At 45.8% G+C, this 12,868-nt stretch overlaps 1 protein-coding gene across 1 annotated transcript; it reads left to right on the top strand.

Annotated features, from left to right (window-relative positions):
• Window positions 1-4,479: 4,479 nt before the first annotated feature.
• Window positions 4,480-12,619, top strand: HPX (hemopexin). Its single transcript, XM_003781033.3, has 10 exons — window positions 4,480-4,611; window positions 4,760-4,818; window positions 4,920-4,991; window positions 5,204-5,325; window positions 6,928-7,081; window positions 7,326-7,538; window positions 7,700-7,831; window positions 11,774-11,904; window positions 11,988-12,150; window positions 12,287-12,619. The coding sequence occupies exons 1-10, from the start codon at window positions 4,529-4,531 to the stop codon at window positions 12,544-12,546; spliced, it is 1,389 nt and encodes a 462-aa protein (XP_003781081.1). The 5' UTR covers window positions 4,480-4,528; the 3' UTR covers window positions 12,547-12,619.
• The last annotated feature ends 249 nt before the right edge of the window (window positions 12,620-12,868 follow it).

Raw genomic sequence — 12,868 nt, 5'->3', positions numbered from 1 at the left:
TCTGGGTCTGGGGCTCAAGTAAGTGGAAGTGGTGCTGAACAGTGGAGACCATGCCCTTACTCAGTTGATACATGTCTTAAATGATCTTCACCTGTTGGGGGGAGGGGTTATATGTAAGGAACAGGTCAGAAAGTTATTTTGTGGTTTTGCAACAGTATACACCCTGCTTATAGAGGACTGTCTGCTGATCAGAACAGCCCTATGTGGCCTGCAGTTTCATTTATGCATCCAACAAGTATTTGTTGGTCAGAGTGATAGGCCCTGGGACAAAAGATGGTGTTTGCAGTACTAAGGAGGCAGAGAGAAAGGGATAAATTTTATGTATTATTAGAAAGTAGGAACAAGATGCAGTATTTCAACATTGTTCCAGGTGCTGAAGATACTATGTATAGCAGTGAATAAAGCAAATAAGATCCTTGTTCTATACATTAGGTAGTATGGTAGATGTAGAGGAGGATCCTACTGGCTCTTGAGAGCAGATTGTGAAATATTCAGGAATTTTGAGAGCTGGCTCTTAAAACAGCAATTATTAAAAATTAATTAAAAATTAAACTACATTTTAATAAAACCAAAGATAAATACTCAAAACTCATCGCTTCTTAATTATAGTAGAACCTTCATAGTTGATCACCTTACTACATTGACCAGCTCCTTAAGTTGGCAAAATTTTCATAGACTAGACATGAACCATGTGTACAAATGTGTTAGCCCTAGTTCCTTGTGTTGACCACCTCTGTATATTGACCAGTTTGTCACAGTCCCTTGGGTGATCAACTTACAGAGGTTCTGCAGTATTGGCTTCCTCACTCAAAAAATGGGATTAATAATACTGTTTTGCTGCTATGGCAAAATACCTGAGACTGGGTAATTTATAAAGAACAGAAATGTATTTCTCACAGTTCCAGAGGCTGGGAAGTCTAAAATCAAGGCACCAGCAGCTAGGTGTTTGGTGAGGGTCTGGCCTCCACTTCTAAGATGATGCCTAGAATGCTGCATCCTCTACTGGGTACAAATGCTATTCCTTGTGTGGCAGAACAGCAGAAGAGAAAGAACCCACTCTCAGAAGCCCCCTGCCTTGTTTATAGCAGCATTAATTCATCCATGAGGATGAAACCTCATGACCCAAATATGTCCCATTAAGCCCTACCTCCAAACTGCCATATCAGGAATTAAGCTTTAACACGTGTATTTGGAGGGGAAAATAAGCATTCAAACTATAGAAAGTCACATATATATTTATTTAATGAAATGAAATAATTCATTCATGTGTATGCTCAGTAGATATAAGCAAATTATTATTTATTCATTGAGAAGCAAGAATGAACTATTCTGAAGGCCCATTATAGACAGAGAGCAAGAGAAAATGTTTATGCTGGAGGGATCAGCTGGGAGCAGTGAGCTCTTTTGCCTGTCTGAAGCTTTATCCCTAAACCATTTAACTCTGAGGAAAGGGGAAATCCAGTCTCTGCTCCCTGAAATACACAGCCACAGGCATCAGGCCCAGCACACACTGCACCTATTGGGTGGGTCAGAGTACTCAGATCAGCAGCAGGGCAGGCTGGACATAGCCATTCCAAGGGACAGTAAGTCAGTATCCAATTTAAATATGGCTGCTGGCAATGCAGGGAGACCTTTGCAGGTCCATATTTAGAACCCCTGTGGCGGAAGTAAAAAAGCTGCTGGTATAGGAAGATTGAGAAGACTTGATAGAAAAGGAGATGGTTGAATGTCACTGGGCTTGGAATTCCCCCAAGAAATTGAGTAAGAGATTGAAGTCTCCAGACCCACTCTGGACAGTAGAAGTTTGCAAAGGAAGGGACAGGAGCATGGAAGGGGACATGCCACTGAGGCACCACAGCTAGGACCGAGAATTGCCACGGAAGAAGGCTGTGGAGAGCCACTTTTCCAGGAGGAAAAGCTTCAGTCAGGGCCCTGGCCTCCAGTTGAAGGACAGGGGTGCGCTGCTTCATGTGGCCTCCAGGGGGCGCTCAGGCACAAGTACCGGCCTCCAGGGACAGACTCAGGACAAGCAGAAGTGGCTTCCTGCAGTGAGCAGAAAAGAAGCAAGGCCAACTCTCTCCTAGGTACCCTGTGACCAGCACCAGGGTGGCCAACATATCCAACCCATACCCTGGGTTCCTCTACCACTCAGCTCCTGCCCAGAACCTGAGCAGGACTCTGTGGGCCTAGTCCGATAATGATGTCTAAGCCAGGCTGGGGTAGACAAGTGGTAAAAGGGGACCATAAAACTCTCTTATGGAATAGATGGATCCAGGGTGTTCAGAGGGGGACCAGAGCAATGTGGGAAAGAGGAGACCAAACTGAAAAACTACTGTTCAGTATCTGCTGTTTCTCCTCAAGGAGCCCTGTTAAGCCAGAGGGAGACTCTGCTGATAGAACTGTTGAAGAATTTCACTATGGATTTTCTGGGAGTTTTCATAACTTGGGGTGAAAGCTTGCATCTCCCCAGGCAGACCCAGAAAAATCTGTAAGACATATAGCTCTGACAGCTGGAGAGAAGCTGTCGTGGAGATCGCTGGAGAGTTACTTGGTACTCAGGAGGTAGACACCCAGGAAGGTTCTGTTATGGGGCACCTAGATCCATTGTCAGGGCAGTGAAAATCATGGCTGGACATCAACAGTGTATGCTAGTTGCTACTCAGACATTGCTAAAGGGGGTTGGGGACTACTTCTAGGAAGAGGCTGAGAGGAAAAGAAAAGATGAGGGGGAGGCTGGAAACAGCAGCTCTATTACCTAATACTCTGCAGCTGGGGTAGAGCAAGGGCATCCCGAGATGCCCTAAACAGGGACAAGGTGGGTGTCAAGCACTGGATGTAGAAGCTGTGGTATTGCCCATGCTGCCAAGGATGCAGAGAGTATAGCTTTGCCCACTGACCTATGAGAAGGGGATGATGTTAACAGAACATTTTCATTTGTAAGACAGAGGAGGACACTGAGTCTGATGACAGAGGCCTGGTGACAAGTTGTTCCAGAAGTCCCAGAAATCTTTGTTTTCCTGTTGGAAGAAAACTTTGCAGGGTAGGAAAGGGATCTGAGGCTTTTGCTAAGGTTATGTAGGAGGCTATCAGGGATATGGAGTCACCTGAGAGAGATCAGGGATCTTTCAGGCTTGATTAGGGAGGAAGGGTCCTGGACCTTCAGCCTGACCCACAGCTGGTTCTACCCACCATTCTCTTCTGATCCAGCAGCTAAATCACAGATGGAAAGGGGTAGGCTTTGGGAGTGGTCAAAGGAGTACTGAGGATAGCAGGTGAGGTTCCAGAAGAGAGGAGTGTGAGTCTGGGACAGTAGAGAGAGTAATAGGAGAATAATCAGATAAAGGGCAGTGACCCTCAGATTTCAATCTATGCCCTAGTACCACATACACTCAATTCCTAATATTCAAATTGTCAAATTGTCAAAATTTGGCTGCAACACTAGTCAACAAATATTTATTAAACAACTGTCATGTTCCAGGCACTGTTTTAGGGGACAGGGATATAATGGCAAGCAAGAGAAAGAAAATAAAACAAAACAAGCAAAAAAACAATTACTTACCAAATAAGTAAATGAAATAATTTCAAGTTTCAGAAAGTGACGTAAAGGAAACAGGAGTCTGATATGGCTAGATATGGTGGTCAGGAAAGGCTTCATTGAGAAGGTAGCATTTAAGCAAGAAAAAGCTGTAAATATTGTGAAATCCCAGTTACAGTTCTGTTTGTTCTGTGATGGGTAAATAAAGCATTTTCCCCCAAGGTGATAGCTACAAAGAAAGATTAATTACTAGTAGTGGTGGTGCTTTTTGAAGAGAGACACCTCCTCTTTCTGCCCTATTACAGTCAGCCCTTCCCTTCCAGGCAATCTTTGCAAAACTCTTTGCCAGTGGGCTTTGAGACAGGGTGTAGGGATTGGACATTTGGCAATGGTAAGACATTATTGTCCCCAAACTCACTAGTCCAAGAGTAAAGCTGAAGGGTCTTGGGGATGCCCCCCAAATGCTCCTGTTGGAGCTTAGGAAAAGCTATTTTCTGAGTATCTCTAACAAAGTTTATCCATGTGTATGGCTGCAAAATGTATATAAGTATTGGTGTCTCTGGCTGCTTTAGAGTAGGTTTTGACACTTAGAACACAAAATGTTAATTCCCTCCTCTTCTCTCTTCCCCTGTTGTAGAGGTAAACTTGACCACAGAAAGGTGATTTCCATCTACCCCCATCCCTGACTTATGGGCATCTAGACCCATTGCCAGTATGGGGAGAGTCATGGCTGGACATCAATGGCATTAACCAATCACTGCTTTAAAGTTGCTGAAGGGGGTTGGGGGTTACTGCCGGGAAGAGGGAGTCTTGGACTCAGATGTGTGCCCAGACCCTGACCTTATTTGCAGTGATGTAATCAGCCAATATTGGCTTAGTCCTGGGAGACAGCTCATTCCCAGTAGGGCTTGAGGTAGGGGTGGCGCAACTCCCAGCTCTATATAATGAGCTCAGCTGGTTGCCCAGAGCTTCCTGTGGCCTCTCCAGCTCAGCATGGCTAGGATACCAGGAGTACCAGTGGCACTGGGGCTGCTGGGTCTATGCTGGTCTCTAGCCATTGCCAACCCTCTTCCTTCGTGAGTAAAGCTGGGACTAGGACAGACGGTTAGGGTCTTGGGCAGGGTAAGGTAGGGCCAGTTCTTAAGTCTGGTTCAAGTTTGGGGTCAGGACCTAGGAGAAGGAGATTGGTTCCAATGGACTCAAACATTTATCTGTGTTCTATAGGACTGGTGCTCATGGGAATGTGGCTGAAGGGGAGACCAAACCAGACTCAGATGTGATCGGTGAGGCCCCAGCTCCCTAAGTCTGTCTATCTGGGGGGTGTCTCTGTATTTTATCATCTTATTATTTTTTTTATTTTGCCATCTCCCCACTTCCATCCCAGAACGCTGCTCAGATGGCTGGAGCTTAGATGCTACCACCATGGATGACAATGGAACCATGCTTTTTTTTAAAGGTAGGAGGGGTTGAGGTTGGGGCATTTGGGACCTCATACTTCATCCCTTTCACAGAGGGTGCATCCATCTGTGGGAGTGCCTAGGAATTATCTGAGGGTATCACTGACAGCTTTTCTGTAACTGTCTCAGTAGGCCACACTGAGGGAATATGGGAACTAGTAGTAAACCTTTGGCCTACTGAAGACAGTTACAGAGAGTATGGGTTTTTCAGGAGAGTTCGTGTGGAAGGGTCACAAATGGGACCAAGAGTTAATCTCAGAGAGGTGGAAGAATTTCATTGGCCCCGTGGATGCTGCATTCCGCCGTGGTCACGACAGTGTCTTCCTGATTAAGGTACCACTGGGCCAAGGACAGGGCCAGGCCAGAAAGTCCTAGAATCAACATTAGAAATCCTTGTCCACATAGCCCTAGCAGGGAGCTTGTAGTGACAGATACCAGGTTTCCTTCCCCTCTTCCTTCCTTTCCCAAAAGAGCTCAAGCTAAGGGAGTGTGTGTGGTGCCCATGTGGGCCTGGCAGGTACAACATTCAGTAGCTGTTCTTCAGTCCTGGTCTTAGTTCTAGACTGCTTTGCTGCACCTCAGGCTATTGGTCATCCTTTTCTTTCTGGAAATGTCTTCCCTGGCTTCCATGACTTTGCATCAGGTACACTTCATAGGGTAGACAGGTTGTTACTAACACAATGGCACCTGGCCAAAGGGACCGTGGAGCATGAAATCCAGCCTGCTGTGCTCACCAAGTCCCACACCCTGGAGAAGGAAGGGGAACCTTACCTTGCCAAAGGTGCTATGTGGTTAGAGTGGCCCTGACTGCCAGCTTTGCTTTCCCTCCTGCTTTTTTTCTCTCTCAGATGACTCATCCAATCTCAGTCTGTCCCTGAATATTCCTTGAGGATCTATCTTAGCCCCTCCATACACATTTTCTGGGTGATCTTGACCCTTGCCATTGCACTGAGGACTCTATGCTGTAGATACTAGATCCAGACATCTCTTTTCAAGTTCCTGGCAGAAATCTCTTACTTGGATATTCCATAGCACCTAAAGTTCAGCATATTCAGCATCTCCAAATCTGAACTTAGTATATTTCTTACAAATCTCTCCTCTTGTATTTCCTAGTTCGGTAAATGGCACCAAAATGTGCCTGGTTACAAGCCAAGTGCACATGGGGTCTTGTGATAAATCTTTTTAGGCTTATTTCCTCCCTGCCACATTCACTATGTGCCCGCCACATGAGACTACATGAAATTCTCTGAGCACAATGTGCTTCCTCACATTTAGACTCCACATGCTACTCCCTCTGCTGGTAACATCCTTTCCTCACTTGTCCACCTGGAAATTTCCTGCTCTTTTCTCAATTCCTGGGCCAAATGCTTTCTCTCTGCTATGAAGCCTTTATAACTTCTCTAGGCAGACTTAGGCACACCCCTTCGGTTCCCCAGTGCACTATACACGTTGTATTCGTGGTTGCATCACCAGGATTGTAGGAATCCTTTCTGCTTCTGTACAGGGAACTCCTTGAAGTCAAAGACAGGGGCATGTCATCCTCAGTGCCCCTCACAGTACCTGGCAAATAGTAATAATTCAGCAATTGTTTCCTGAATGAATAAATGAACAAATGAGCATATGGATGATACAGGATGACTATTGGGACATGTGTTTGCTAAGACTGAAGGTATTGTAGACAAGTGTGCCACAGGAGTGTATTCTTATACATAGCCAGAGGTGGGTACCCCTGTAATAGTCACTGGATTTGTATAGTGAAGCTGAGGGTGTGTATTGTGCAAAAGAACTGCAGATTGTCATCCACAGATGGACTCAGAATGTGTGAGGCTGCAGAAGGATATGGTATAAGTGCGACAGATCAAAAATGTTGTGTATGAGTGGAGAGTGGCAATATCTTGGAGTGCACAATTAAAAAGAAAGTGCTTTTTGATGTAGGGGGACAAAGTCTGGGTGTACCCGCCTGAAAAGAAGGAGCAAGTATATCCAAAGTCACTCCAAGATGAATTTCCTGGACTCCCATCCCCACTGGATGCAGCTGTGGAATGCCACCGTGGAGAATGCAACGAGGAAGGTGTCCTCTTCTTCCAAGGTCAGTCCAAGTTGAAATCCAAGATCCTGGAGTAGTGATAGTGATAGTGATGGTGGGACACTTTATGGGTTTCTAAGGAAGGGAAATAGAGAAACCAGTTATATTCTAGAGGTCAAGTGGAGGAAGGAGAGGAAGTCATTCTGGTGAAGATAACTGGGTGTGATTCTGTTAATAAGCACCAGTGCAAGCACAAGGGAGGTTATAACCCATCCTCACCAAATGTTTCCTGATTGATTGGACAAAGGTGAGCACACGTGGTTCTGGGACTTCACTACAAGAACTCTAAAGGAGCGTTCCTGGCCGGCTGTGGGGAACTGCTCCTCTGCTTTGCGATGGCTCGGACGCTACTACTGCTTCCAGGGCAACCAATTCCTGCGATTCAACCCTGTCACGGGATACGTACTTCCCAGGTACCCTCTGGATGTCCGAGACTACTTCATGTCCTGCCCTGGCAGAGGTGAGAAAGCCCAAGCCCCTGGGACATGCTGAAATTCATCCATATTCCCTGGGTCTTCCCATGGTCCAACATATGGGGGAACCCCATACCCCTACTAATCCCAGCCATCTCTTCTACCTCTAACTCCCCTCTGTATTCCCCTCACCTCTTTCTTCCCCCAGGCCATGGCCCTGGACACAGGAATGGAACTGGTCATGGGAACAATACCCACCCTGGGTATATGCGCTGCAGCCCAGATCTAGTCTTGTCTGCACTGTTGTCTGACCAGCATGGTGCCACCTATGCCTTTAGTGGTGAGAGATCCTCCTAACTGCCTCATTTCTGCCCTCCCAACTCTTGCACTTGTGTCTCCCCTCCTTGGCATATTTCCTTCATTTTCCTCACAGTGTCACTCATTTTATCCCTTCTGTCTTCTATCTTTAGCATGCCTTTTTGCATCCCTCATCTCCTCTGGTGCATATTTCTCAAGCTTGCTCTGATTGCCCAGTCCTCTAACTTCATCCATGTGTCTGCCATCTACTCCCAGGCCTGTGCCCTCTGTGGGCTTCTCTGGAACCCTGTGACTCCTCATCCTCTCCTTGATCAATGCCCTGCTGTGTCCTCTGGCTCTCTCTTACTCTCTTGACCTCTGTCTCTGTGCCTCCTCGTATCCCTTTCTTTGTGTATGTCTTTCTGAGTCCTCTGGCTCCCCCTGGACTCACCCTCAGGAGCTCCATCTTCTACCAGCTTCCTAATGCCTACATCCAGGCCTCTGCACACAGCATTGCTTGGGAATGAGATGATCCCATTGCTGATAACTAACCAAAAAGTGTTGGGTACCTTAGACCTAAAGTAGTTTCATTAGCCTATGGAGGTTTCTCCTCTGAGTGGCCAGTAGAAACCCCTCCTGTGACCTGTAGCATCAATTGGCAAAAGCCATCTAATGATACCTAGAGATGTTCTGAGCTTAGTCTGACAGGTAGTAAATGGTTATGCTCCACATTTGAGAACATCTCCAGGAGAAGAGGGAACAACCACACTGCGCTCAACCTAAGGTATAGGTATCATCAGATACAAAGGTAGGGTGGTATTGAGAATATAGAAAAGTGAAAATAATTCTTTTGTCCCTCCCCCCTGGATAAATCTGATCAGTCATACCAAGTACTATGAAATTACATAGGCACATGGGGAGCAGATCTCCACCACAAGAATGCACTCTGTAACACAAACATAGCTGAGAAGAAACACATACCTGTAGTGAAAATACAGAACTATACTAAGAACATATATGATAGTAAGAACACATAAGTATCAGGAAGACAGGAAGCTATGGTGAGGGCTGGAAATATATATATATGTACATATATGTATATGCACATATAGACACACATATGGAGACAGAGAGATTGAAAGAGTGTGAGCATGCTTAAGAAAGCAGGGCCACAGAGACACTGGGCCATGGGGAGATCACAGAACTTCAAGGCCATGTGGCCATAAAAAGAATGCAACTGAACTTCTAAATGAAAAGTATCATATATGTTCTATAGCTGTTGACAGAACACACAGCCATGGAGAAAAATAGTAAAAATCGCATAGTAAAAATAGTAAAATTACCTGCTGACATGAAAACACACTCCTGTGGTGAAAACACCAATGTGACCCCGCTACTCAGCATAGGGCTGATCCTCTCCTCTTGCTAACAAATCTCTCTCCTTTCTCTGCCTCATGGTTTCTTATCCATCCTCTTTGCTTCTTCACGACTTTGGCTTGCACATGGGCTGTCACGCCTCCACCTTCTCTCTACTTCCTGATCTTTCAGCCTCAGATCCAACTGATAACTCCCTCAGTTGTTCTGTTTTCCGAGGCAGATTTCCAGAGAGAGAATCTGAATGGTTCAGATTCTGCCTACCTGACAAGCTCATTTGACGTCATTAGGCTCCAAAACCCTAACATGTCCAGACTGATTTCTGTGCCTGTGAAACACACACATGCACCCCTACTCAAAGCAGGCCCTATTAAAGTGGTTGCTGGCCAGCCTACATATTGCCTACTGGTGGGTTGAGGACCCATCATTTATTTCTTCTGTACAAAGAGCAGCATAACTCTGGTCCTCAAAATAGAGTCCCTGAGCAGAGTAGTTTCAGCAGTGGGGGGAGGTAGATATGTCAGGCACCGCTATATACTTGGTGTGTAGCTATAAGGAAAGATGTGGCTACAACAAGATCACCAAGTATTTATTCACTGAATTATTTACTGAGCACTTGATATATACTGGGCATTGCTCTAGGTACTAGGATGCAACAATCCATGTAGGTGTCTTGTCAGCTCGAGGGAGAGATGACAATAAGAAAGAGAAATAAGGAAAGAGAATACTTTCAGACAGTAAGAGCTGTGAACTTGCTTGAGGCCAGGAGTTTGAGATTAGCCTGGGCAACATAGCAAGACCTTATATCTAAAAAAAAATTTGGAGTAGCAGTGCATACCCAGATGCTCAGGAGGCTGAGGCAGGAGGCAGTAGGATCACTTGCACCCAGGAGTTTGAGGCTGCAGTGAGCTATGACCATGCTACTGCACTCCCACCTGGGTGACAGAGCAAGGCTCTGTCTCTAAAAATTAAAATAATAAAAATAAAATAAAATAATTTAAATGCTATGAAGAAAGTAAGACAGGATAATGGGATAGAAGTAGGGAGAATCAAGGCCTCCCTTCTGAAGAGATGATTTTTTGAGCCAGATAAAGCACTGGAGGAAAAGCATTTGGGGGAAGGTAAGTGGCATTACTTTAAGGAGTCAAGAAAGAAATCTGGTGTGGCTGGAACACAGAAGGAGCAAGTGGGTGGCTGGAAAGAGGGAGGCAGGGGCCAGGTTACCTAGGTCTGGTAAGGATTTTCAACCATAAAAGTTAGCCAAGAGAAGGTCTTGAGCAGGATTGTGATATGTTCTGATTTACTTTTTAAAAAGATCATCCTGGCTTTGTGTGGAGTAAAGGTAAAATTGTGTAAGCAGGGAGCCAGCTGGTAGTTTCTGCAATTGTCTAAATTAGAGGTTCTGAGAGCTTGGACTAGGATGCTAGAAGTAGAGGTGGTGAGGACTCATCATGGTATATTTTGGAGGATGGCATTAACTGATAGATTTAATATTGATTGGATGGGGAAGTGAAAAGAGAGGTTTCAAGGATGACTCAGCTTTTTGGAAATAGATAACTAGGTAGCTGGTGATTTCATTTCTAAAATTGGGAAAGCCTGGGGAGTAGGGGTACATGTGTGTGTGTGTTTGGCAGAGGCAGAAATCAGTCTAGACATGTTAGGGTCCTAAGGGAGCCTAAGGACATCAAATGAGCTTGTTGGGTAGGCAGTTGAGTTTGAGCCTGAAGGTCAAAGGGGAGGGGGGTTGGTCAGAGCTGGTGAAAACACAGAGCCATCAGCACGTAGATGATATTTGAAGCCCCTGGACTAAGTGAGATCACCAAGGAAGTGAGAGTAGAGCAGGAAGAGATAAAACCCAAATGAGGGGATGCCAATGTTTAGATATCAGGCTGAAGAGGAGTCAGGATGGTAAGAGAAACACTGGGAGAGTCTGGTATCACAGAGGCCATGATCCAAAAAAAGTAGAGAAGGGAGTGGCACATGGTCAAGTGCTGAGGAGAGGTAGAGTCAGATAAAGACAGAATTAACTGTTACATTTGGCAAGTTAGAAGACTCTGGTGTCCCTTATAAGAATCTCAATGGAAGAGGGAAGCAGAAGTGCAATTGAAGAGGGTTGAAGAACAAAGGATAAACAGAAGCCTGGTCAATTCCTTAACAATTTGTTATGAAAAGGGAGAGTAAAATGGGGTGCTGGCCTGGCTACTCTCTCACTCTCCAGAGTGAGAACACTCAGTGCAACTTTTTTGTGGTTCTTTCCAACTTTTGGTCATTCTATCTCTTCATTTCTAATCTCCACATCTCAGCACGTGGACACCTGAGAACCTTAGGGAATGCCCACCAAACACCATGATATTGGCCTTACCTGGAAATTTGACTACTGTTTTCTGTTTGCCTTTCCTTCAGGCCTCTACTGACTCTGGTTCCAACCAGGCCGTAATGCCCAACGTTCCTGACCAAGTCTTACTCTACTCCTCCCTCTCACCTAGCCTCTTCTGCCTTGGCCTCTGGCTGCATTCCCTCCTTCTCCTGACTCACACCTGCATCTTCCACTAGCTTCTTTACTGCCTGGGCTTTTAACACCAGCACTAAAGCAACTTATGATACCCCACAGGATCCCACTACTGGCGTCTGGACACCAGCCGGGATGGGTGGCATATCTGGCCCATTGCTCATCAGTGGCCCCACGGTCCTTCAACAGTGGATGCTGCATTTTCCTGGGAGGAAAAGCTCTATCTGCTCCAGGTGTGTGTTGGGGAAAAGGCTTGATGTGAACACTGGGATAGGAATATTTAGCTCTGTGCTGATCACTATTCTTTGTCCTCCAGGGCACCCAAGTATATGTCTTCCTGACAAAGGGAGGTTATACCCTAGCAAGTGGTTATCCAAAGCGGTTGGAGAAGGAACTTGGGAGCCCTCATGGCATTAGCCTTGAGGCTGTGGATGCAGCCTTTGTGTGTCCTGGGTCTTCTCGGCTCCATGTCATGGCAGGTGAGAGACTTCAGGGTGCTCAGGGGTGGCTTGCTCTGCTACTTCTCCATGGCATAAATCCCCACGGGCATGAGAAGGTCTAGGTCAAGACCCCCATGATGTGGAAGCCATGTTATATTTGATGTCTTCTTTCCAGGACGGCGGCTATGGTGGCTGGACCTGAAATCAGGAGCTCAAGCCACGTGGACGGAGCTTTCTTGGCCCCATGAGAAGGTTGATGGGGCCTTGTGTGTGAAACAGTCCCTTGGCCCCAAGTCATGTTCTGCCAATGGTCTCAGCTTGTACCTCATCCATGGCCCCAATTTGTACTGCTATAGTGACGTGGAGAAACTGAATGCAGCCAAGAACCTCCCCCAGCCCCAAAAAGTGACCAGTCTCCTAGGCTGCACTCACTAAGGGGCTTTCTGACATCACTCTAGCCTGGCCCTGCCTCCCTGTTCCTCTTAATAAAGCCAAATTTAAAGCTAAATTGTTTCTTCACTTCAATCAAGGGACCTTGATTGTTGAATAATCTTACTTTTTTCTTTAATTGAAAAGTTAGCAATTTCTCTTTTGAGGCTTTCAAGCTCAAATAAGGCTATGGGAAGCAAGGCAGGGGAGGACTAAGGGGACAAACCTCATTTCTGCACAAATGATTTTTAGATCCAGATAATAATCTGGCTTTTTTTCAGACTATTTTTACATAGCAGAGAAAAGAGGACCACAGCAGACATGGGGA

The sequence above is a fragment of the Otolemur garnettii genome, unplaced genomic scaffold (assembly GCF_000181295.1).
Source record: "Otolemur garnettii isolate 467f Iridium unplaced genomic scaffold, OtoGar3 scaffold00001, whole genome shotgun sequence".
Taxonomy (NCBI): Eukaryota; Metazoa; Chordata; class Mammalia; order Primates; family Galagidae; genus Otolemur; species Otolemur garnettii.
This window is presented reverse-complemented; position numbering and strand designations above follow the sequence as displayed.